This window comes from Dinoponera quadriceps, unplaced genomic scaffold (genome assembly GCF_001313825.1).
Source record: "Dinoponera quadriceps isolate SergipeBrazil2010 unplaced genomic scaffold, ASM131382v1 scaffold628, whole genome shotgun sequence".
Lineage (NCBI taxonomy): Eukaryota > Metazoa > Arthropoda > Insecta > Hymenoptera > Formicidae > Dinoponera > Dinoponera quadriceps.
The window spans coordinates 724,261-750,282 of record NW_014554836.1 but is presented as its reverse complement, the minus strand read 5'-3'; the positions used below and the strand labels follow the sequence as shown (position 1 = coordinate 750,282).

General features: G+C 38.4%; 3 protein-coding genes across 29 annotated transcripts; 1 reads left to right on the top strand and 2 right to left on the bottom strand.

Moving 5' to 3' along the window:
- The first annotated feature begins 1,131 nt into the window (after positions 1–1,131).
- LOC106742282 (sialin) lies at positions 1,132–4,874 on the top strand. Of its 2 annotated transcripts, XM_014615083.1 has the most exons (8): positions 1,132–1,300; positions 1,675–1,916; positions 1,998–2,228; positions 2,290–2,374; positions 2,674–2,779; positions 2,882–3,146; positions 3,235–3,609; positions 3,711–3,944. In XM_014615083.1, the coding sequence occupies exons 1-8, from the start codon at positions 1,291–1,293 to the stop codon at positions 3,942–3,944; spliced, it is 1,548 nt and encodes a 515-aa protein (XP_014470569.1). In that variant the 5' UTR covers positions 1,132–1,290. The 2 variants fall into 2 exon arrangements, with proteins under 2 accessions (XP_014470569.1, XP_014470567.1); XM_014615081.1 differs by lacking the exon at positions 1,132–1,300 and having other exon boundaries at positions 1,560–1,916; positions 3,711–4,874.
- LOC106742280 lies at positions 4,245–13,923 on the bottom strand. 4 transcript variants are annotated; one of them, XM_014615077.1, is made up of 13 exons: positions 13,498–13,923; positions 12,982–13,146; positions 12,701–12,898; positions 12,138–12,257; positions 11,697–11,753; positions 10,153–10,264; positions 9,938–10,061; positions 9,703–9,838; positions 9,257–9,313; positions 8,365–8,490; positions 8,011–8,264; positions 7,751–7,938; positions 4,245–7,628 (listed from the first exon to the last, which is right to left on the bottom strand). In XM_014615077.1, the coding sequence occupies exons 1-13, from the start codon at positions 13,511–13,513 to the stop codon at positions 7,328–7,330; spliced, it is 1,854 nt and encodes a 617-aa protein (XP_014470563.1). In that variant the 5' UTR covers positions 13,514–13,923; the 3' UTR covers positions 4,245–7,327. The 4 variants fall into 4 exon arrangements, with proteins under 4 accessions (XP_014470563.1, XP_014470565.1, XP_014470564.1 ...); XM_014615079.1 differs by lacking the exon at positions 9,257–9,313; XM_014615078.1 differs by lacking the exon at positions 11,697–11,753.
- Positions 13,924–14,001: 78 nt separating this feature from the next.
- LOC106742278 (cytoplasmic dynein 1 intermediate chain) lies at positions 14,002–25,349 on the bottom strand. 23 transcript variants are annotated; one of them, XM_014615052.1, is made up of 14 exons: positions 25,207–25,349; positions 24,652–24,775; positions 24,469–24,565; positions 24,296–24,401; positions 24,082–24,212; positions 22,411–22,548; positions 20,792–20,812; positions 18,438–18,485; positions 16,588–16,767; positions 16,356–16,512; positions 15,877–16,249; positions 15,538–15,769; positions 15,015–15,442; positions 14,002–14,910 (listed from the first exon to the last, which is right to left on the bottom strand). In XM_014615052.1, exons 2-14 carry the CDS (start codon positions 24,751–24,753, stop codon positions 14,749–14,751), a joined length of 2,175 nt encoding a protein of 724 aa, XP_014470538.1. In that variant the 5' UTR covers positions 24,754–24,775; positions 25,207–25,349; the 3' UTR covers positions 14,002–14,748. The 23 variants fall into 23 exon arrangements, with proteins under 23 accessions (XP_014470538.1, XP_014470541.1, XP_014470544.1 ...); XM_014615055.1 differs by having other exon boundaries at positions 22,411–22,470; XM_014615058.1 differs by having other exon boundaries at positions 16,588–16,743; positions 22,411–22,470.
- Positions 25,350–26,022: the final 673 nt, after the last annotated feature.

Below are 26,022 nucleotides of genomic sequence, written 5' to 3'. Positions count from 1 at the left end.
ATCACACTCTGTTAGCAAATCCTGTTGTATTTTTGTTAGCTGACGACAAAATTTACAGCAGATACTGCGCAAAATCTGCTTCTGCAGATTTGACTATCTTAACGACCGACATGATTTGAATTGTATTCTGATCTAGTTATCTCATCTATCATCCTTTTCTTTACCAAATGCGAAATAAGAACAAATAATGATATAATTAGGTTTGTGTGGACTTGTGTCTCTTACTGAAAAGCAGCCTTGTTCAACGTCACAGCCTGTCGCTGTCGATCTCGTTTTGGCGGCAACAGAAGCGAATTTAATTACGATCGGCAGTGGCTTCCGTGTACGCAATAGATTGGCTGTTCTCAACAATTACTACGAAACATACATTCGATCGCGCGCTTATTACGCCTTCACTGCACCGTTGGTGATTTATGCCTAGGTAAATATTGATCGCGGTAGTCGGCATAAATTTTCAACAATCATCTATTTACAGCGCAATGGGGAACGATGCACTATCTCGTGCGCGCGATTTGTAAGCAATACGGGGAAAGAATTAATTTATTTGTCGTTATCGTCAGAAATGCAATAAGATAATATCTTATCGAAAGACATGTAGCACGATCTTACGGGTAACAATGTAGTAAAAGATAAAGCTGTGTGTATACAAAAACAGGAACAACAACATGCGCATAATTAATATGCCCTTTGTACCTGGCGCTGTTGGTATTATGCGCTCGAGCTTGTAGATAACCGCGTATAAGCCGGTCCTCTTCGCGAATCTTTTTGATTTTTTCGTAAAAACTGCAGCTACGTTGGCGATTTCCACGCGCCGAGCGACGACAATGAGGGGATTTGAAGGTTTTTGCGGGACCGTGCCGCTTAATCGTCGTCGTTATCGCGACTCCTGCAGGGGTGGAGGATCGCGTACACATTTCTGCGGTCCATACGACTCTACTTGAGGAACAGTCATGCAGTGTTTGCCGTGACAGTAACCGCTTAACACAGATTCGCAAATACAAGAGGCGGAAGACTACCTAGATCTGGAGCGAGAGATGAACTTGTATTGTTAAAATGTAACTCTTCACTCCATAATTCATGAGACAAGGTGATAACTCGTGAGAGAAAGATATATATATATATATATATATATATATATATAATATCTATATCACGTAAAGTGTCATACAACGGGCTTAGGAGAAAAAAAAAAGCCACTGTTGTATAAGAAGAGATTCCTTCAAAGTGATGTATTAATCAACACACGTGACTGTTAATTAGACACCCGTTAATTCTCAAATAACGATCAGAATGGATAAGAGTAAGTACAATGTTTCATTCTGCGTAACTCGATTAGTTAGAAATTCGAAAGATACAAATCTTCTAAAGGTTTGTGATCGTCCGGACGGAGACATTTTTAATTTCGTCTCCGGATGTCTCGCTGCCCTTGATCGAATATCATCACTGTCAAATAGTGCCATTAGGCTATTATACACAGGGAGCATATATTACGCGCACGTTATAGTACGTGTAAGCCACATACGTCACATACAGGGTATTCTAAAATCAATGGTCCAAGCTTTACACGTCGATTCGATGACTCAATCTCGATGCAATTCGCTGTTTACGGTGGCTGTAGATGCAAAATATCTCTTTTTTTCAACCATTCGTACGCTTTTTCACTTTGTGTCGCAGAGAAAGAGCTGTTCACTTGCCGGGATGTGCTCTGGTACATGGTCTTCTGTGGCTTCGCCATTAATTACGTGCTGAGGATAAATCTGAACCTCATCATAGTGGCGATGGTGATACCGTATCCTAAAGCCGCCGCGGTCGCCCAGTGCAGCGTGGAGAATAGCACGGCATCCTGGACGAACGAGACAGATAGCAACGTTTTCTTCCCGATCACGACGCCGTCCTACTCCTCCGAAAATGTCACGGTATTCACGCGGATGATCTCTTCGCAGAAAACCTACTTTTCTACGTGCGAAATTCTCACGTCATTCCGCGATTTCCCATAGTACGAAGACCGATTCGCTTGGAACGAGTATCAACAGGGATTGGCGTTGGGCTCCTATTACTGGCTGCATTGGCTGTCTCAGGTGCCCGGTGGTCTTCTGGCCAGACGGTACGGCACGAAACTGGTATTTGGCTTGGGGAACTTTCTGACGGCTCTCTTAGGATTTTTCATTCCCTACGCGACGCATTTGTACAGCTTGTTAGCCCTTCGAGTGCTACAGGGACTGATAGCGGTGAGTCGCGGAATATTCTCAGGTGCCGGAAGTATTACCAAAGTCTTGACTCTCGTTTCAGGGTGTCGCATGGCCTTCCATGCACGACATGACGGCCAAATGGATTCCGCCGAATGAAAGAAGCAAATTCGTCAGCGCTTATCTCGGTAAGACGGTGCCGTGGATGAATTTTTCGGCGCGTAAGATCGCGTAGAAGCAGGAAGCGGGCAAAATTTTTAAACTTCGCTGGTTCACGAAAAAAAAAAGATTAGCTTCAGTAACTAAATTAGTTGTAACATACGGACATCTAAAACTTTAGCAACGTAAGCAATTTTAATCGCTACAACAAACTCTTTCCGCTGCGGCAATTAAAGTTGCTTCCGTTGCTAAAGTTTTAAGTGTCCATGTATTGCAATTAATTTAACTACTGCAAAATTAATCTTTTCTTCCGCGTTAAAACTTTCAGGAAGTTCCGTGGGAGTGGCGATTACTTACCCCTTGTGCGCGGCTGTCAGCAGCACCCTCGGCTGGGGCGCATCCTTCCACGTGACGTCCTTGTTGGGGGTGATTTGGTGAGTACCTCACGGTTATCCCAAGCTCACGATGAACGTTGCTCCGCCATCCCTCGAACGACCGACCGAGTAACCAAATAAACCAAGTCGTGCGATTCGCAGGTACTGCTTCTGGCATTTCCTCGTGTACGATTCGCCGCAGCAGCACCCGCGGATCTCCGACGAAGAGAAGAAGTACATCGTGGACAACATCGCCGGGTCCGTTGAGGAGGAAGAGACAAAAGAGATACCCTGGAAAGAGATACTTCGGTCAGGACCGGTCTGGGTTACCATCGCCGCTCATTGGAGCGGTGCCTGGGGCTTCTTCACTCTCATGGCGCAGGCCCCGAGTTACTTCAACTTCGTCCACGGCTGGGACATCAACGCCGTGAGCTTACCGTTTTTCTTATAACGACCGATTCGTTATCTTTTTGGTTCCACACTGGTCGAAATTGTAATTCCAACTGTTCGTCCAGGCCGGGGTCCTGGCGGGTGCGCCGCACGTGCTCCGGATGATCTTCTCGTACTTCTACTCGATAATGAGCGACTGGCTGCTGCGCACGAACAGAATGAGCTTGACGAACGTGAGGAAACTGGCGACCTTCGTGTGCACGGGTGTTCAAGGCATCTTCATTATAGCCCTCGGGTACAGCGGATGTCAGCCATTGCTCGCGGTAGTCTTCATGATGACCGGCACCGCGGTGAACGGCGCCGTTTCCGCCTCCAGCCTGGCGAGCTTCGTTGACCTCAGCCCGAATTACGCCAGCGTCCTCCTCGGCACCTGCGGCATGATCGTCACATGGAGCGGTTTCATCTCGCCGGCGATCGTCGGCATATTGACGAACAATAACGTAAGTGTCGACTTTCATCAGGTCGCGAGCGAAGACGTGTTCGTTATTCTTCACGTGATTATCGCGATTACAAAGATACTGCAATGGATATCTCTGTGCAGCAAACTGTGGGGCAGTGGCGTGTGGCCTTTCTGATCGCAGCTGCGAACTCATTGGCGGGCTGCATCATCTACATGATATTCGGCACCTCGAAGGAGCAACCGTGGAATCAATACGGCAAATTGAATTCGAAGGAACGGGAAATGCAGAAGCTGACTCCGGAGACTCTGAAATGCGAGAACGGCATTGAGAACACGGGCGACATCGAGAAGTCGAAGTTCATCGAAGAGAGGTGAAGTAACTTACTGTGTGTGCCTTGCGAGGTCATCATTCCGACATATCGCGACAAGACGCGGCAGATAATAGTTTATAACGACAAAGAGGATGACTCCTTCTCCGTGCGTGAATGTATGTATATTACACAACAAACAGGATGTCAACGAGATTGGTGGTATATATTTGATAATAATATATGCACAATAATACATTCACATAATTTATTTTTGGAACACACTTCGTCACGAGGAAATGAAGGAGCGAGATATTGATAATGTGGTGTAAATAAACGCTACCATATTCATAGGACACGCCGAGACGTATTGTGACTTAGATGTATTTTCTCGATCGCATAATACACACATTTTATCAAACTGAAACTGCATGTTACTACTCAACTTTTGTTTTCTGCAGAGATACAGAGACGATATATTGTTACCTCATTTCTTTTTCGCGTGTGCAAATTGCGGTGCTCAAGCAATACAAATCGACGTCGCGACCGACGATTCGATTATTTCCTCGCCTATGGCCAACATCAGAATTATCACAGCTTCTTTTCTGCTGTGAAGCAGATTAACACCACGTTTGAGTCTATCACCTGGGCAAACACATCGTGTAGCTACCATGAAACGTCAGTCATTCACAGGTCTTGCTACAATTTACGTATTATCAGTCCATTGCCATCATCCCATAAGTAAAAAGTGCACAGTGTTCTTCTCATTTGTTAATGTGCAAGAGAGACAGCTTTGATACGCGGGCACTTTTCAGTCTCCACCATATAGATATCTAAGCTCGAATATCAAGATCTCATTTCAAGATCTACGAAGACTTTGCTAAGAAATCCTTGCATGTCAACAGGAAGACTAATAATTTACGCACGGACAGATGCATTTTCACCCGAAAGCCATAATGGTTCTGATGTTTTTTTTTTTAATAAATCTGACGAATAACAAGCAACCTAATATAGCAAAATATACATATAGTAAAATAAAACGCACATGTTTTTTGTTCTTGTCAAATCTAGATGAAGATTGATGAAATATATATTCGTCGGCACAATGATAAGAGTTTTGAAGCTTTGTATTACATCTTCTGAAGTTTTTGCTATTAAAAACTGCATCGAAGAGTCAAAGCTTCAAAGTTACAATGATATAAATGTAATTCGCGAAAAATCATGAAATAATAACTTATATCTAACAAATAGATGTTTTCGCCGCGAGAAATAATATCCTACGAGATATAAACTAAGTGGACGTGTATGCAGACAACAGTACATATTAATTACATTAATTACTATGGCATACTTACGATCTATTGTAATGTACTAAGTAGAGAATAATTGTATAAATACAAGTAGAAAACACAGTATTGCGACTAGTATCGAAAGCGCGTGATAAAAACGCAAATACAAATACAAATGCACGACTGGAAGCTCGTGGCTTCTATAAAGCCTCGGTTAATGTAACAAATTCCATCAATCGTAACTTATAAGTAATATTAGGCCTAAAATAGGAATCTGTCGCCAGGTAAGTTAATTTAAAGTATCCTATGATATAATATATAATTCGCTTCACCCACGAAATTGATATATTCTATATATTAAACACTTTTTATCTGTGTATATATTTATATATATATATAAATTCTTATATTTTCATGTGTATCTATACGTGTGTATATACCATAGTCATTTCCTATATTCGATAGAATTTCAAATGTGTGCTTCTACGCAACAAGTGACTTTTATCGTTTGTGTCAATTTTAGGTCCACCTATTGTTCAATGCTCGTCAATGTTTTTACTATGTAAGCGAGATACTTTTCTAACATGAGTGCTGCGCACGTTGATTAGACTTTTTTTTTTATTTAAATTTGGGTAAGCGGCACATAAATAAAGCGTTAAATTACTTTTAATAGAAGAAAATAATATATTGTACGCAGAGAAAAGAAACAAATATATATATAAATACTATATTTTTATTATCTCGTGTGTTTATGGCTAGAATCAATCGTACTTTTATAGCTTTTGTGTTACTTTTAACTATTGCTGAAATTTCAAAATTCTTTTCACCATTAACAACACCCTTATACATATATTCCATCTATCTTCTTAAGTCCACACATTAAAATTTTATATTCAGATATTAATAAGCTTCTGCACACTACCCTGTAATTTTTAATGTAGAATCCTCCCGTTACAAAAAAAAAAATTGAAAATCTCCGATAAAATTTTTGATTTTTAAGTTCAGAAAATTCGTATCGAAAATTTTTGACGCGGATGTTATCCAGATTTAAATAGGGCAGTGAAATTTAACAAGTATGAACACGTTGGCACATTTCAATAGAAATCTATCTCGTATATATCTCCTTATATGTTCTAGGATTTTTTCAGAGAAATGCGAATCTGTTTTGATAATCCTCCATTCAGGTGTATACTGCGCGAATATAGAATGCATATATATCTGTTGAAAAAACATCAATATATATACTCTGACAAACATGTAATAATTACTCCAGCAATATCGTAACTATAATTTGATTCCGATTTGTTAAATACTGTCAAGTATACTTTCAGTTGCCATTTTGTGTCTATTGCATCTACAACTAGATCAGTTCGCCTACTTAATAGACTTGCCTAACTACTCTGCCCTGCGACTTTCCCTGGCGCAATTATCAGACTAAGTTAAACAAAAAGTTACCGCCAAATTCGTCGTCTACCTTGCGGATGATTCATCTCGAAGCGTCACACATTCCAATGCTCATTAGCTTTCGTCCTAACTTGCTCCTAACGATTTGGTCTTTCGAACGTCCGTCCCCAGCGTACATCCAACAGGAATGTACAGAAATTTCCGCGGAAAATACGACATTTTACTCGCGGATCATAACGTGTCAATTGCTGCACGACAATCGTGAGAAACAATAATGGCACCATTTCCTTATTACATCTACAGATAAAATGTATCGAGACAAAGAATCATATTTTTTTCTTCTAATACAGCTATTAATGGACCATTCAACATTGAGCGATCCTGATTTCAATATTAATGGTTCATATTAATTCATATCATTACGACTGAGATAGGACACACCTTCTCAGGAGTAGCGCCAAATCAATGTTTGTAAGAATGGCATTGTTCTAAGAGAACCTGTAAGAAATTTGAGCGATGCGTGAATTGTTCTGTAAGATTAAAGTACACTGCGCGATCTTCGTGATTCTTCGGTTTATCTTCGTAAGGAACCTGTTGAAATTAACTAACAACTTATTAACTATCCTTGTGTACTATGTGTGCAGTATGTATGTGTGTGCTTGAGAGCTGTTTTGATTTTAAATACTACTCTTGTTCCTACAAAGAAATGCACATTATACGCTACACGAAATTAGGAAGATAAGATGGAAGAACGACATTAGTCATTGGTCGGTGGATCCATGGCGCAAATTATAGACTTCATTACGCTAGCAGCCGCCAATGCCGCGTAAGGTTGCCATTCCTTGATCCGGACGCCGTCCTTATAGTCGGAAATGCCGCGGATCACGGCGAAACTCTCGCGACAATTACCTAGGATACTCTCTACTACGGCGTCCATTTCGGCGTCGAACGCGAGCGCTCCAAAGCGACTGGCGAATTTCTGCCTGAGTTGATCGTCTCGGGCGATTTGTCGGCCAGATGCCACTGGCGCCAAGTGGATTCGAGAACATCCGTCCATTCTGCAAACAACATGTTAATGAACATGTTTGCACGATGATATTGAGCTGAGCCGATTCGAGGAGAATCCAGAAATAGGAATGTTGTAGTTGCGACAGAGAACGAACAAATGTTGACTGATTACCTTTTATTTACAGAATCTTGAGGCGCGGTTGGATGAGCTACTTCGATTACGTCCCTCTCACCGATAGCCATATACAACTTGTCAGATTCTGGCGGCGGCGCGTTGAAGTCGTGCTCCGATTGATTCACCAGGTTCCCCAGGCCTTCCTTCATGTACGTCTGCCACGGTGGAATCGTCTCGTTCTCAGTCTACGGAAAATATATTTTAGATACAAGACAGTACAGCGCACGATGTTCATGAATACGATTCGATCGGCTCACCTGTTTCTTAAGAGACGCTGCGATCTCCTGAAGACCGAGATTCGGCGGGCAATATTCCTTGGTCTCGAAGTGGTAGTTCCCGTTTTCGTTCATCTTGGCGCTCTCGCAGTAAACGTACGCGTATTTTTTATTAAGCGGCGTTGGATGAGATATCACCACGTCACCCAGTCGCACATGTTTGTTATAATCAGTATAATGAGGTACACCTCCGCCGACTCCGACAAGGAAGACATAATCCACTTTTTGGAAAGTACCTGCGCACATACATGCAAAAGTAAATAAATAGCAGTGTTTGGTAGAAATTAAGGAAGAGAAGTAGAAGTAAAAATTTTAACGGTAAAACACGATGCATACCTAACAGCCTAGTAGTGGTATTGCCAGCAGCAGTCATTGCTTCCCTAGTATGTCCCACAGTTGGCAATTTAGTACACACAATCCTGTGAGCACCAATATTGCCCAAAGTATATACATTCGATTCCCCTATAACAAAGAGTATTTGTTCGGTCTCGGTATCTTGGCATATCTTAAAATTCACGTATCCTTCTATCCTCCCTTGACATGTGTGTATGATACATGTGCACTGTGCGGCAATCAATATATTAAGTCGAAACCTGTGTATATGTATACGTGACGATATAAAATAGATTTAAATCATTCCATTGCAAATGCATCTTCCAGATCTAATACTTGGTGGTATTAGACGTAATATCGGAAGAGAGCAGTGTTAGAAATCTATTAAAAATTTGTCATCTAGTGTGGTTGGAAAAGAAGGATAAAAATATCTTCCTTGTCCATTAGTTAATGTGTGGAAATATAAAAATTGAAAAATAAGAATATCGATTCGATAACGCGCGCGCATGATAAACGTGAATAACGTAACAAATGAATATTGACGAGACAACAAAATATACATAACAACATAAATCGAGTATAATACAAATTACAATAAAGCTCGATAAAAACAAGGCACGTAAGACAAACACAAAGCCGTACAAAATCATTCTGTTAATATAAAACGTGTCTCGCGATACGAAGAGGTATATTATGAGAGATACTCGGGGACGAAACACAAGAGAGATGTTTTATGACATGAAAGAAACGTTGATAACGACGAATTTCCGAAGTGCACGTTTACAGCACCGCATGGCCCTGCATTGTTCTTCGGCCGCAAGCAATTGGCAAGCTATGAAATGAGACATTAAAGTGACATTAAGACGATAGAGAGCTATGTTACAAACTACTTTACCGAAACGGCATATCACTCGTGGAACTCCATCTGTCGTGTCTGGTGAGCTTGCAGTACCTAAAGTTTCATGCATGGTGAAATGTAGATTCGCAATATTGTTTGAGCATTCACCGTCAGTTGACGGATAATGCGTATATTGGCGGGTTTATTTGCGTATGGGGGAGCAAAAGAGAGAAAAGAATAGTAATATAGATTCAACGGAAATAATTCGATTGAAATGTAAAAAAAGGTCATACGCAAAAACTCTCTTTAGAAGCGCATATTTAGAAGAAAAAGCAGAGGGGAGTCAGTTATTTTCATAATATTCTGTAAGAGCTCAATTACTACTATTTGTCTATAATGAGATTAAAAATTAGTTCATGTTTCATAGCATTGTTTCAGTGTATCACAAGTGTTACAATCCTGGGATTATTATTCTCGAATCAAATATAGACGATGAATCTTACCAACGGTGGTGTAGCGAACGAAGGTTTCTTTGTTTTCGATCATCGAATCCACAGCGAGTTTCTCGCAGTACTGAGCTGTAATAATAGCTATGGTGGGTTGCTTCGCGCTCGCCATCGTCGGCATTTGCTTCACTACCTAAAAATAGATTTTACGATGTTACACACATACATACACATACGTGCAAATTAACGGATAAAAGGCTCATGGAGCAATTCATTACAATTAAATGATTACCTGAACATCAGTATCTTGATGGACAACACGAGTAAATGCCCCATGATCCATTGCTTTAACGAGGCCCTTCTCTTGGAGTTCTTTCAATTTGGCTTCCACAGCTGACACCTCCCATCCATGTTCCCTAAAAGTATGAATGTTACGTCAAACTTATTGCTGTACAACAATTTGATATGCCCTATTTGATCTAAATATTATGTAACATTAACACTTACTTCGCCATATCGACCACCATGACCGGATTCGGATAAGCGGACTCAATAAGCTCCAGAACTTTTTCTACCGTGAGTTCAATCACTTGACCCGTGACGATTTCGTCCGTAGACACTTTTAGCAAAAAAAAAAAAAGAAAACAATAACATCTTATTTACTGTATAATTAACCGTTAACGATACTGTGTTAAGTTTATCAGACTTTTAAGCCGCATGTCTGCCTATGGTAAATCTTAAATTACAGTTAATAGCATCGAAAAACAAGAAGAACAGCACTCCATAACATATGCAAGTTAAGTTCTCTGCTGTGTAGATGAGTCTAAGTCTTGTGTATTGGGTAGTCTCTAATTTGTTCAAAGTAGAAATGCGAAAGTTTCGAAGATGTGTATGATATAGCTGCGTTAGAGTGCATATGTTTTAACTAGTCCTTATTTCTATGTAACTAGAGTCGAGCTAGAACCGTTAGTGAAGGATACAACTAAATGTGTATGTAGGAGTGAACTCGAACACACATATATATATATGGCAGCTAATGTGACCATGAGTAGAAGGTTCGTGCTCTACATGGGATGCATTTCCTTACAGAACGAGTACTAAAGTGTAACTATGTCGTTATACTATGTAGTGAAACTAACGAATGGTCAATTAAAGTCACTTCGAATTTAGGTCAAACGGAAATGGGATGTGATTTGTAGAAATAGTATTGACTTGGTAACTATGTATTGACTTGGTGAATATATATTCTAACACTACATGTGTTTGTATGTAAGATTGATGATTGAATGAAACTGCATCACTGAAACTGAACCTTGAAATGAAAGAACGCACATATGAAATAAAATAAGAAAACAGTTGATATACATATTGTTTAATATTATGTTGCCTGTATGTGTATGTATGTCGGGTTACGGAATATTTTATGTAACGGGCGATAGTTTCCTGTGTCTGTAGTCATGCTCTGTGAGGATAGATATGCGTGTTGTACACCATGTACGGAATACGATATCCAGGTCAAGTAGTTAAGTGGGATGTTTTTTACACTCTAGTTGGTGTATTCCCTGCTGATCGATCAGTTAAATGGATCGGAAAATCTCCTCTCGCATGATTAAAGTGCATAATAAATTTTTTGAACTTGTGTGTTTCATCGTAATCGAAAGTAATCAATATAAAAATTGTGTCATATTCTCCTTTCTTTTCACGCCAAGTACCGGAGAAAGTACCACGATGTGAACTGATGCGATGCAAATCATAAGTAGGCGAACTGTGTTAAGTCAATGTTGTTATGGTTACCGAGTTATTGTGCCAAGCGACAGAATGTATCTACTAGCCAAATAGAAAATTTCTTTGCTCGACAATCTAGGATTTTATCGGAAAGAGTCCGAGCGCAATCATTCTAACCAGGAAATATATTAATGTGTTATAAGAAACTACATTATGTGTGTCAGTTTTGTTTTCGCTATTAGCCTGTGTGTATAAGAAAAAAAAGAGAGTATAAAACATCGATGAAAAATGTGACAGAGATGCTGAATTCTTTTTCATTCTCGAACCTGATTTCCACATAACTTTCTTAGACCGTGGAAGTGTGAATAGTAAGTGACCAGTAGCTGTGAATAATAGAAATTAAGTATGAAATATAGACGCTCAGTATACAATGTAATTGTGAGTACAAAATGCACATGGGAAAAAATTCTGATTTAAATTACATAATGAGCCAGTGAGAGCTACTATTCAAGTGTGCATTTCCTTTGAGTTCAGCTGTAATGTATACTTGTGAGACACGTCGCTCCAATGAGGAACCATTAAGCACAATCAGCCTAATCATTTAACTTCTTCCCCCGTGTATAGATTTCTTTTTATTAAGTCGAAGCAAGATTATACATTTAAAAATGAGAATGTACGTAGGGATTGTAGTGACTAAATCTAATATACAATATATGCAGATATGTTCATAGAATACATTAAGAAAGAGGAAGTAATGATTAACTTACATGGCCTAGTTGGGAGTGTGATTGGCTCTTCCAGCTGTCTTAGTTCCACCTCCAGCTTCTTGATACTGGGATACTTATGTTGCATCAATTTCATGATCTTTTTTATGAATCCCACGTAATCTATAAAAAATCATTAATATTAGAATATCATAGATATAACAAGAAAAAAACAATTATTTGTTTCATTTAAAAAAATTCTTGATAAATTTAATAAAAAATAATTTAATATTATATATGTGTATAAAAGAGCACATTAAAATTTTTTTGAAATCTTATGAAGTAAATAAACATTTATAACAAATCATTTGATATTAATGACTTCTTAAGTTCTGAGTTTGATATTCTTTAAATATCACAAAGAAGTGTTAGGAATCACACCCAAGTTTGCTCTCTTCCCCTGTGCTTAAGCATTTAAAATTAGATCTTGGTGTCCATGCTTACAAAGAGACACCGCTTGTCTCAGTCAACCAGTTAGAGTAGATATATTTATATTTCTGAGTAAGGATAGGATTTCAAGAGATACACCTATGTTATCGATCAGTGCATATTGTATTACAACTTACCTCTAGGAAACTCCTGAGGAGTGACAAGCTCTCTGAAGAATTCCTGTGCAATGCTTGGCTGTTCTGCTTCAGGCAATGCTTCAGTAAACCAGAACTGCAAGGTTCTTTGTTCTTGAGTGTGCTTCCCAGTTTGCCCGCTCACCAAAAATACCCTAAATTGTAAGCAGAGCTGGGCAGGATGTATCTCTCCGTTTGTCGCTGCAAAATTTTGATATTTTATTGCTATTTACCAGATATTATTGATTAACTTGCAATATATATTAAGACGTTAATACATGTACCAGCAACAGCTTGTTTGTTGATAACAATTCCCTTATGATCACCACCTGCGATATGAACATTGCCATTCTCAGTGCCATTCTGCGCTGGAGGCTCCAGAGCTTGCCTTTCTATTATCAACGTCGTCGAATTTGCCGTTTTGCATTTCGGCGTCATCACAATGTGTTCTGCTCAAACAAAATATCAAATGTGTTCATAGCAAGTTTCTTATCTTCGTCTTATCGCGCCAGATAAAATTGGGAGATTGCTTTTGGTGAGTTTCATATCTTTAACATATTCCTTCTACATTTTCAAAAAAATTTCGAGTCCAAATATTTGGTAATTCACGATCATGATCAGAGCAACGAATGCACAAAGAAGTAACAGCTGTTTGCGTGCGGAAAATTGCATCGAGGCAGTTTTTCTAGAAGATCGACGTTTACGATTCTGATCTTAAGGAAAAAAATAATCGAACCTCCGAATTTTCCTCAATACGTTCTTCGTATGTTCAAAGCGAAAGGTTCTATTTTGCCACTTACCAGCCTTTTCGCCCATTTCTGCGATGTTTTTCTCTCTGTCTGTCGTAACTTACGCCTTTGTTCTTTCAAAAGTGATGGGAAGAGAACGGGAACTGAATTGGAAAGCTTCGGACACAACGGGAATACGATCCACTCGACTCGACGAACAGTCACAGACTGCGAATAATTGTCGCTGACAGCTTACCGCAGATCAGGGTCCGCGGATTGACGCAGGCGCTTAGCAAAGGTCAGTTTCGTCAGCTGCATTTTGTTACTATAAATCGTTGTGGAAATACCGAATAAAAAGAATGAGTTAATTTACTCTAAGCAAGGTCAGAGGGCGATTCCAGTATCAGTCGATAAGATGACGCCATTCGTATTTAAATTACACTGATAACTTCACGATGTCGTCTACCGATGCGTCATGGCCGACTGACGTCATCGACTTTTATATAATATGACAAGTAGTACAGGTAATTTTTTCGCATAAATATATACAGTCCAATTGTAGATTGAAGAGAAACGTATGTTTACAAAAATTTATTTGCCACAATATACACAATAAATGATACATTTGTATTAATTAAAACGAAATAACACAAAGTGCTTAATAAATAAGCTTCTTTTTGTTTAAATCGATTATTACGAAAAATGTAATTGAAAAACAAAAATGTGAGAAAATTATTTGAGTTATGGATTATGTAATTATATTAACATGTTTAATGAGTATATTACAACAAGGATATACTCGGAGACCATTTATTTTTATAATTTTCTACGTTTACCTTTGAACGCCTAAGTGTGGAATTTTATGCTATTTGCATTGCGTAATGTATTATTATATGCTTACATGATACCGATAAATTATTGCGAAACATAAGATTTTTATCCACAAATTATTTCTAAAAATTTCAATACAATTAAAATATTATTTACATGTAGATTACACAACTTCAATATTATATATCTATTTAATATCTTGTTGCGTCAGTTAAAGATACAGTTTTCTATTATAGAATTATGACCAATGTAACATTTAATAATATGCATATGTTTAAAGCATTAAATGTCTCTTCATTATAGCCGTCTCTATTAATGGCAAAGGCCATTAAGAAAATTGTCGATTAATTGTTCGATATTACACGTAATAGTCATCGAAGCAGTAAACAAATTTCTGTTAATACCTTAATTGCGAGTACTGTAAATTTGATAAATTTCAAGGGAAAACTATTAGGGAGTAATTAAAGCGCAATTATGATATTTATCTCATCTTTATCTCAAAGGAACCGACGAAATCGACGTCATAGATGTCAATGACGACGGTCCAGAGCTAAGGTTCAATTTATCCAGTTCTTCGTCTGCTTTGTTGTTCTTCAGATCTTGTTGAGTATATAAGAACTTATTCCACTCATCGATTCTCGGATGAGCCAGATGCTATATCGGAGAAAAGATATTGAATACAGTATGTTCATATATCAGACAGCGTTGTATGTAAATTTAAGATCCGAGCGAATCGTCGAAACGATCGTTACACGTACCTCGGCGACGTCATAGACCCATATTTTACCGGTATCGTCACCTACGGTGACGTGTAATCCGCTCGGTGTCCACGACACTCGATTCAGAGCCGGACACCCGTCGACGACGACGCTGGCGGTGGGCACTTCCGTGTCCTGATTTAGATTCCACAGGTCCAGCCTGCCTGAGTCATCGACTGCGGCGAATAGCGCCGGATGCGTCGGTGACCAGGCTACGTCATAAACGTAGTCGCCATTGTGCTCGAAGGAATACAACGGCTTGTTTTCCTTTAGACTCCACAACTTGATCGTCCAGTCGAGGGAAGACGTCAAGAACAGATGGGAGAAATCTATTCCGCCCTGTACCGCGTGTGCGCTGATGCCGGTGACCGGTCCCTGATGTCCTTCGTAGGTCTCAGTTAATCCTGCGCGACTACCATGACGACAAGCTGTTCACCAAAATCATGTTATCGGCAAAAGCGTCACTTTTAATACATATATACATGTAAATTAGCTGAGATTACTAAGTACTATCTGTATCCACCTGAGTAAACGGTTCCGTCCTCGCTGCCCATGACGAAATTGTTCACGTCACCGTGCGGGAAAGCCAAACACGTGGCGGCGATCGCTTTCGACTGCTTTGTGTGCAATTCCAACGCTTCCTGTGGCTGCGACAGCATGTCCAAGCTCCACGAGCATAATTTTCCATCCGTCGAAATACTGATCAGATTGTGCGCGTTTTGCGTACCGACGACGCTCAAACAGTATACTGGATGCTGTAGGACACAAGTTACGATTTCCTCTCTCTCTCCTATCTCTCTAATTTTATCAGGCTTAATCATCTAATCATATCATACACATCAGCAAAAGGTACGTCACTTACGGTGTGCGCGCTAGCGGATAAGGGAGTGCGTTGTATGGGAGTTCTCTTCTGCACCCGGTTGTCCCAAAGTACAATCTGGCCTGAGTAGGTGCCGCCCAGAATCAAATTCGGATGGAATCTGGCGAACGTGGTGGACATAACCGGCGACTGACAGTGAAAGATAAACTCCGGAGTTGTTTTCTTGAATTTCGTGTTCCAGATTAGGCACACTCCGTCGGGATCGTTCGGCGTGTCGTCGTTGTTGTTGTACGAGGCCGCTAAAAGCTCGGGGAACTGCGGCGACCAGTCCATGGAAGTCACACAACGATTACGCGACCACCGTTCGCAGATGAACGAGCGATTTAGCCAGAGCCGTTGGTGACTCTTCTCGTCCCTGCAAATAATCAAGTCTATTAAAATTTCAGGCAATCGTTTACATCGACTTGCTAAATTCATCTAGTATCTCGCGGACTGATTTGGAAGATCTAAGTCGCACTTACATTCCATCCTCCCCGTCCATAGTACCAGTGTAATCGGTGTAAATATCGACCGATTCGCCCAGTGCTCGCTCCACGATCCTGCTGGTGCGATCGAGGAACCGCTGGAAGTCCTCCGACAGAATGATCATCTGTTTCTCCTCCTCGCTGAGCTCGCGTACTTCGAGAAATTGACAAAAATCAGCATTTCTCAGTGGCGACAGGGTCCCATGCGAGGGAACAATGATCTACATACCTTCTTTCTTGGGTTTTTCCTTCTCTTTCTCTTGTTCTACCTGTGTGACAGCGGGCTGGACTTCTTTAACTTGCGGTAACCCATGAGGAAGGATTCCCGGAGGAAGCTTGCTTTGGAAACCGTCCATGTGCGGCAAGCTATTTTCTTCATCTTCGGCTTGGCCATCATCAAATGTCAAAACTGTGGTGAATAAGCTGGTTCCGCCACAAGTACCCTAACTTGGTTGTAACTACCTAGCTCTACTTGTCTATCTATCTCTCTATCCATGTTCGACTAACAACTCTAACGAACTTATTGAATTCTTTTCTCGCCCAGGTACTGCGTTTTTACAAAAAAAAAAAAATAAAAAAAAAAGAAAATAAAATGATAAGAAATAGACTAATTGTTTTGAAATAAGTATTACTCTCGAGACGCTTTAAAAGATACACAGTGCAATAATTTATTACCTTGTGTATACACACTAATAAGAGCAAAATTACACTGTGCATTTTGTGAAAATCCTCACATTCATCTCTGCAACATCTTCATTCTTCTGTGTGTACACATCGAGTGCCAAAATTTACATGCCAGCGTAATGCGAAAAAAGGTTTACTTTCGTTTCTTTCAATAAAAGAATAATTTAGCTGAATATTTAAAGAAACTTTATCTCAAGAGAACACAACGTCTAGAAGCATTGGTAAAATGCCGTATCGAAGAATAAGTCATGCTCTAAAAGAAACGTCGCATATGTAAAAATTAAAATTAGATTATCAGAATTACGAGTGTGAGCCTAGATAACATGCAAAATTAGATATGAACACGAAAGGTGGACTGCTTGTTGGTGGACTATCGTAAATAAATATCAGTTTTTTACATGTCTTATATCTCGATATAACTCGATATTATTTTTACAATCGTGTCTCTCCACCCTCTATTGACATGCATCGATGAAGTGGAACGTGTGGAAAATGCGAAATGTAGAAAAGACAAACGTGATTGTGTTACAAGTAATGAGAGATTATCGATTTTCCCTTTACCAATATTTGTCATCAATATTATATAGTTATTGTAAGAGGAGTTACGTTTAGGATATATGTTATATGAAATGACTTTCACCATCTCTCTCTTACATCGTTAATAACACCGCGTAAATATGATTATAATAATTAAATAAAACATTGTAAGAGGAATTAATGAACGTCATTGAAGTCGGAAAGAAGTGGGTTCACAGCTGTGACCAAGACCAAGTGGTTTCCTTTAAATAACAAAACGGTAAAAACGAGTGCGCATAGAGTGGAGATTTAACGCAACTTCCCAAGTCTCATGCAGTACCGTACGAATTTATAACAACTACGACAGTTGCAACAAACAAAATCTGTAAATCTGTTGCTCCAATTCTCAAAATAATAAAGAGAACCAGTAAATATATAATAACTGAAACTTGACTGTGAAGTGTCAAATCTTAAATGTCGTAACATAAATGATTAGACGTCTTGTTTACGGTTAAAATTCATCGCATCAAAAAGAAAATAACAAAACAATGCTATAAACAACTTTTCAACTTCTGCATGCGCGATACGTAAAGCAGATTTATTTCGTAGAATAATAATAAATGAATGTAATAAGGAAAAGTATTAAAAAGAATAAAAAAACATATACGTAAAATGAAGCAACTCATCAAGCAATTTATAAACGCCAGCGGCAATTCCCTCCTTTCAGTGCATATGAGGCAAAGACGATAAATTACAACAAGAAAGTTATGTGAGAGAATTACTTTTAGACGCAACGTCGTGAAAGTGTGAAGTAACAATTACAGACATATCCGTGAGGTAATTAGGCAGAGTGAATCGTCTTTAGAGAGGATTACCTACCTGTAAATTCGTCCTCCCATTCTAAACCAGGATTTAGATTGTACTCGTCTTGAAGGAGGGAAAAGAAAATGTCAATCAATTGGATATCTCATCTGCCGGAATCGTTTGTGGTTGTTTTTAAATATCTTTCAACAGACATTATTGATGCATAATGTACATGTACAAAAGCCTAAAGTTACTTGAGTCTTTTCTTTATTTTCATACATGCGAAACTGTCTGAATCTGATAGACAAATTTGATCGATCAATCAACCAATTATCAATCGTCGCTTTCAATTTTCGCAATAATTCGTTATGATTGAAGATTCAACTAACTTCTTTTGTTTTGCCATGCAAAATACATCAACAATTGCTTAAGAAAATTGAAAGTAGCGATTTAAATTAATAAATCAGAGTCGATATATCTATTTACATGCGTATAATATTCCCATTAGCAACGGTTGTGTATGTTTTATTAAAACATTGCGCTCTAAAGGGATCAATTTCTCTAGCTCTTTACTTAGGAATATGCAAATTTTATAAATACGTTTAAATATCGAATGGAGACAAATTCACTGAGATCTTTGTTTTTGATCTCTCCCTCTAGGGATTTTTGTTAGATATAATTTAAAAATTATTTCCTCTTTTGAGATACGCGCTAATTGATATGGAACATGACGAGGTAGGAAAAATTCTCGGAAAATAAATCTAACGGCAAAAACTCAGTGTTGATAAATCTCAGAAAAAAGCCAGCAACGAAAACGAAGACAAGTAAGGGATCGTGAAATTGAAACAATGATTTAATACAACATACTGACATCTCCGACTACTAATGAAAAATATATGTTCTCTTCGATTTCGATCAACGACCCGAGATATTTAAGATGGTAATTTCTTAAAAGAGTCAACAACTGGCAGCCAAAGTAAGTAAATCTGTCGACGTTCGCGTTAAGAAAAAACGAAGAAAAACGCGATGTGTACATATTATTTTGAGAATGCTGTACGACTATGCTGCGACGTGTTCATTGGCATACACCTTGTTTGTCGTTTCAACTATGTTCATCTACTAATTTTGTTGCTACACCACCATCGTGCTGTTAAGAAGCAATATCCTGCGATCGCGAGGAACGTTTTGCAAAAAGGTTCCTGCGCACCACTAGAAGCTCAAGCAACATATCTTTGTAAGATAGAATTCTCACGTTTGTCACACACGCGCATGTAGTTGACCAAAAACTGTGTGTATGTAGAGAGAGAATAATGCATACGCGATATGTTAAGTTAATATCCCACAACACCTTAGCTCTCTAACAACTGCTCCCATATTAGTAAGTGTTAATGTAATAGCATTCCCAAAGAGATTGTAGAGATAATGACCGTGACACACACACATCGCGCCGAGAACTCTGGAAGGTGCGTTAAGTTGTGACAAGATTTGCCAATGGATATTTCTCTCGGGAGATTCTGACACAAATCTTCGATGTCATCTGAACTATTACCAAAAACACTATTTATTAAATAGTTGATACGTATTAAAGTTTTCAAGTATAACTTCTCATCGTTGAAAATGTAGAAATAAATTTTTGACAACATGCCTGCGTTTTACAATTAGTTATATGTAAATGTACCGTAAAGATAGCTTGCAAATGTTGCAAAAATTGCGTTTCGAGTTTATAAAGAGCTAAGAATAACCATTTTTCAACATGCTTTCCGAAAGATAGGTATATATGCAGATAGATTTGTGTTGTGTGCCCAATAGCAGATTTCTTTGGTTGTTGAGTCGGGATGTCAGACAAATATTTGAAAAATAATAGATACAATAAATAAGAACGAATGCACCCAAAAATAGATAAACATAATGAGAGAAGAGAGCCGGAAGATACAAAAGCAATCCATAAGACAGTAAAGACCGATTAGGTTCTGGGTGGAGAGTTGTTTTGCATTCCTGCGTTACTAACGTTTTCTATGGAAAATTAAATTCGAAAGATGATATTTCTCGTACACGTTTTCTAGACTGGCGTATCTATTCTTAAGGAGCACGAGAAAATGCTTTATGTATTCTAGTACGTTGCGAGTATCAACTAGATTCGTGTGACGAAAGTATCGATGGACATTCTATCTGGCGAAGAAATTGGAAACTCAGTAGCAATGTTGCGCTTACCTCGACACGTTCGTTTTGGCGTGAGTAATTTGGAATAGCATGTGAAGTTTATTCTAATTGATTAACGCGTTACTCTATCCTTCTCAAAATATAATCCTCATTCACATAGTACCTTCTCTTTAAAGTGTAATCGTTCTCTTAAGCAATAAACTAAATCAAGCTAAACCTAACTCTGAACCTAAAAGTCGCTTTCAGAACCAAGAGAAATCATAACTTACCGTAATAGTCGAACGCATGAGCTGAGAAGGGGAGGGAAAAAAATTGTACTTAGTTACGATATCATAAGAGAATGCATACACTAATAACACCTCTCTACACTCAGACCATTCAGTTCTGAACGAAAACAAATCGGTGTCAAAATTCAAAAATTTGTACAAAAGTGTAATTGAAAAGTTTTACGACTTGTAATGTATAGATTTATAACAGTTAAAAAAAGGCATTCGACCACCGTGTAAATATTTTGTAGAAGCAAACAAGTTTTTTTGTGATGTACAAACTTGTCTGTGGAGATATTATAAAAAAGAAAAAAAAAACGAAGAAAGAAAGGCTCAGTATTTTGCAAATATTACTAAAAGTATCTTGAAACAAAAATGATTGTTAGGCTGAATGTAGTTAGGTGGGTATAATTTTGTAAATTCTTATATTGTGCGGTGCTTTGGTTCCTACATGTATAAGAGGAAACGTACATATTCAGAATGTTTACCACATGTTTAGGGTAATCAACGTTTATCTTCCTTGTTCAACACTTTCTTTCGTTTACTAAACGATCATCCTGTTCATCAAATTATCGATTATAGCGAGGAACGTTCTTATTCCTCATTATGCCTAATAAAATAAAGGCATTTATTGGATAAACTGCAATATCTCACTTACATCCCTTGTCACACTTATCCCCCACCCCCAAAGTCCCTCTGAAATTTATTTCATTATCATTTTTCTTATTAATGTATAAAACGATTCACAAGAAAGCAGACAATTTTAGTAGCAATGTGAACATCCCTATCAATAGCTGTTAAAGTGTATATATCTAGATCAGCAATTAATTCGTTATCAAGCACATTAAGAAATACCACCAAAGAAGCTATATTCGTTTCTTATATATGTAATTTTCGTCATCAGGTCATTATAGCTTTTTATGTCTGGAAATGTCTTGAAGAAATATTGACTATCAATTTTGTAAGCACAAGTATCAATTTTCTATCAGCACGCATGAGTCATGGTATGATTTTGTGAATTTTCATTTACAATCGTACAATTCATATGTTTTCCCAACAAACAGGACGCCTAGAGTTAATGTGCTGTGTAATCTTAACTTGTTGTCAATCGATTATTTCATTAAAACTAGAACTTCGAAGCGTGAGTAAGCCATTTTTTTTTATATGCAAGCGAATATAGTCATGTGTATGTGGAAATAACACTACAAAACTATCATAAAGACAGTTATGATGACGCGCATACACACACACACACACACATACTTGCTTTTTGTAAAAAAATGCTAAGATATATATTCTCAGCGTATAGTTAGAAACTATAAACTTCCACATACAAAATTTGCAGCATAATTAGATCATCATAGCGAGATGTTGTATGTAATCTTCATGACTCCTGTACTCGTTGCCTTCACATAGCTTCATACATATGAAGAAGAACGAAAAAGTCAGGTGTAGTCATAAAAATCTGCGGAGCAATATTTAAGCAGCGCAAAGCACCCTCAAAGCTAGACTCTACATCCCTTCGTTCGAAAACGCGAACTTCAACTCGTATCTACCTCTATTATATAATGTTGTAACAACAATATATATGGAAGGGTAGTAAAAAAGTAGACAGAACATACATAGGTAGTTTGGTGCAGACCCACCTTTCCTGGGGCGCCACCAGTCAGTCTCAAAGTAGCCTGCGGAGCAAGAGTGAGTTGGTGTTGTTGTTGAACAGGAGGAGTAGATGGTGTATGCGGAGGACGATGTGGACAGTCCTTATGTCCAACACCGGATGAATCGATCAGATTGTATCGCAAGACAAGGGAACACGCGTATGTTTAATAACACCGCAAGATCAGTTAGACACAGCAAATATATAGAAAAATCACTTCATATATATGTGTATATATTTTTCACACGGTATTTCCGATATTAATACGTCCTCCAAGATGACGAATTAGACAGAAAGATTTTAAGACTTTAAGAGAAAGATTCTCTCATCAGAATTCGAATTTTACATTAGAGTTAATGTGGAATTATGTTTCATCGCAGTAAAGTAGGTGGTATAAAAACAAACTTTCTAAAATTGGTATAGTTTGTTAATCACACCAACATAAACTGTCCACGGTCATTCGTATTGTCAGATGACCGTAAGACTGAGATTAACGATTATTGAAACATATAAAATAAGTGTTTAAGAACTAACTGAATTTGCGGTTGTGTGTCATGGAAATGAAAACGATACATGAAGGAATATCGCCACCACCGAAAAAATTATAATTTAAACCAAACCCAGATTACTTGTTAGACGCGTTACTACTTGTTATTATTTGATCTGATACATTTTGTCACACATATAATCTAAGGCTCACAATAAGAGAAATACTCAATGTGTTATTTTTTTTAATGCGGAATATATCTTAAGTAATAAAATATAGAAATCATATAAAAGTGTTGAAAAATATTAATCCCTCACAGATGATATGAGGAGAAAATTTAAGATAATAAGTGCACTGTAACGGGTTATTTAAGTTCCTTTGCCTCATAAGTATGTACACATTTCGAGAATATGTAAGTTTCCTCGCCACTTTCTTTAGAAATTATTGATAGGAAATAATTTAGAAGGTTAACTCAATCTTACATGATGTTACCTTCACTCAAGAGAAATGAAAAATTGAGAAAACTCGCGCTCGTATGATTAATGGTATTATAACTTATTTCATTATTTCATTTAATTGGCAGTTAATGAACAAAAGAATATTGTTAAAATTTTAGTACACAGAGTTATAAACTAATAAACGCAGAGTTGCAATTAAAAATATGTACGATAACGTAGTGTACTTTATACACCACCCACTTTACCATACTCGATCATGAATGGAAATTCGTTGATGCGAAAACTATGGTATATGTGTAGGTTGATGATATTCCAGTGATTTTAAAACACGCACTGTGAACGCACTATAAACTTGTGAACTTATATTAAAGTGAATACCACACTGGTAATCAATGGAATTATCTAGCATAGTAAAGTAGCAAGAAATTGCCAACACAATTATACCATGTAGGAATAATATTTAATACACATCTTGCAAAATAAATTAGTTCATTTTCAAGAGTCTTTAAAACAAAAAACTGAATCACGTCTCAATTCCATCAATGTTGTATATATCTTTAAAACATCGTGAGCTGAATACCAAGAAACACGTGTCGTCTAATATCTAAACGATTTTTTACGAGATCACGAGTGAGATGTAACACATATGTGCGGTAGAGATAAGTAATATAAGGGAAATATATTGACTCACCGTCGTGGGATGTATGTGTCGTTTGGATGGTTTGCGTTTGCTTGCTGTATACGACTGGTTCTTTCGGTGGAATGTTTGTATGCGCCACAGAAACGATCGTGAGCTCCCGGTTCTTCCTTCGTCCTGCGCTGCTTTATGTCACAATACAAAGATTAAAATTAGTCTTATGCATATGTATTTGTTATAATCATAAACGAGTAAATTATATAAATACCTTTGAGCAGAATTTATGCTAGACGGTTGTAAACTGGCATCTGGTGTGGCATTGGCACTTTGTTCAGGTGTTAACGAGTTCATACTGGACAAACTGGACAGTACATCTGAAAATCATACATAGTTAGAATATAATACTGAAAAATATAACATGATCAGATATATAGTTTATACCTGACACTGGTGCTACACCCAAGGAAGATAGCATTGCATCTATTTCCTTGCGTTGGTCTTTGTCTGTGCCAGCAGCACGAACAGTTGCTTCTTCTACCTATAATCCAGAAACAATATATTTAATTATTGTAATAATAGTATACATGAATTAAGCAGTATTTCTTTTATAAATATTCATCTTACATCTTTCTGTTCCTTCTCCCTCCTGCGCCTTTCCTTTTCTTCCCTGATAGCTTGCAACTTCGCCTTCTTCCTCTCCAATTCAGCTTTCCGATCAGACATCATCTTGTCCTCCAGGGAATAGTACCTAGACGATATGATCTTTCTAATTGTATATCTGCTTCAATCATTCATGAAGCTGATTCTTCGTGACGCAATTGATCACATCTCAGAAAAATGTCAGTACATTTACACTGTAACTCGCGAAGGGAACTGTAACGCAAATGAGTCCAGATGCAGTTATTGATTTCCCAGCAATGACGTCAACTTTGGCCGAATTGTCGGCGACGCGTCGAATCTTTACGTGAAAAGAAAAACCGCCCCGTTTTTTCACCGCTTAATTGTGATCGCTCGAGGTATCCATGAGGACGGTGGCTCAGACGAGATTAATTGGTATTCAAGTGCGGCGAGACATTGAACGATGAACTCATTGCACTCGATCGAATCTGGGCGATGCCGACGTAACGCCGTTACTTGGCCGGATACGATTTAAGTGCGGGAGAAATGGCGAGCGCTTACCTCTCACTTCACAGAATGTATAGATTAACGCACGGAGATACTCGACGTCGATTATCTGTCAAAACTCTACATTATTTTAACGAACGACACGTAAATTCGTGCGTTCCTTTCTGCGAACGCTTGGCAACTACGAGACCTCTACAGTTCACCTTTATCGAGTGCCATCTACTTTTACCTTTCGTAACCTCAAGTGCGGTTCAGCGCAGTCGGTAAAGACAGACTGTTTATAGGTTGCGCTGCGGCAGCAGATTTGAAGAACCGTTTCGCACTTGTCACGATTCCGACTTGCGAAAGGTGAGTTTTCTACGTGAATCATTCGCCCAGAATGCTGTGAATAAGGTTTGTGTGACGCGTTAAGCGGAGATAGCGTTAAATAGACATCGAAGGTCTAAATACATTGCGAAACAATCCGTCGACATAGACTGTCGAATAGAGTACTAACGGCGATTAATTTGAGGTTAACTTTGCGGCCGTTTACAATTTTGGCACGAATTTTGCGCACGAATTATCATCAAAAGTAAATTACTCACGTTTGTCGTGGTAAGACACCGGTAAATAAACCTCTAAAGTGAATTCGCGCAGAGAATGGGTCGGCCATATCGATTAAAGCGTTATATCGATACACTTCGAGTTTCTCAATCGTTGCAACGTTCAGCCTTTTCAAAATGAACCGCAACGCGAGAGTACGTGTTCGGGAGAGCTCTCCGTATTTCTTGCGATTTCGGCATAGCCGAAGGTGAGTCTCGCACTCGAATCATCACGTGAGAGTGCCGAAAATTAGTCTCATGCGTGTCGTTATGGAGAAATAGCGTCGGG

Coding starts and splice junctions, on each gene's coding strand:
- LOC106742278 (XM_014615052.1), bottom strand. CDS start 24,753: ATGATGTCTGATCGGAAAGCTGAATTGGAGAGGAAGAAGGCGAAGTTG. Junction 22,549..24,081: donor GACACATACATCCCACGACG/GTGAGTCAATAT, acceptor GTTGGACATAAG/GACTGTCCACATCGTCCTCC. Junction 16,513..16,587: donor GGAAAAACCCAAGAAAGAAG/GTATGTAGATCA, acceptor AATTTCTCGAAG/TACGCGAGCTCAGCGAGGAG.
- LOC106742282 (XM_014615081.1), top strand. CDS start 1,590: ATGCAATTCGCTGTTTACGGTGGCTGTAGATGCAAAATATCTCTTTTT. Junction 3,147..3,234: donor ACGGCTGGGACATCAACGCC/GTGAGCTTACCG, acceptor CTGTTCGTCCAG/GCCGGGGTCCTGGCGGGTGC. Junction 3,610..3,710: donor GCATATTGACGAACAATAAC/GTAAGTGTCGAC, acceptor ATCTCTGTGCAG/CAAACTGTGGGGCAGTGGCG.
- LOC106742280 (XM_014615077.1), bottom strand. Junction 10,265..11,696: donor GAAAGTTATGTGGAAATCAG/GTTCGAGAATGA, acceptor TTTTGCTAAAAG/TGTCTACGGACGAAATCGTC. Junction 9,314..9,702: donor CGTTCGCTACACCACCGTTG/GTAAGATTCATC, acceptor ATGAAACTTTAG/GTACTGCAAGCTCACCAGAC.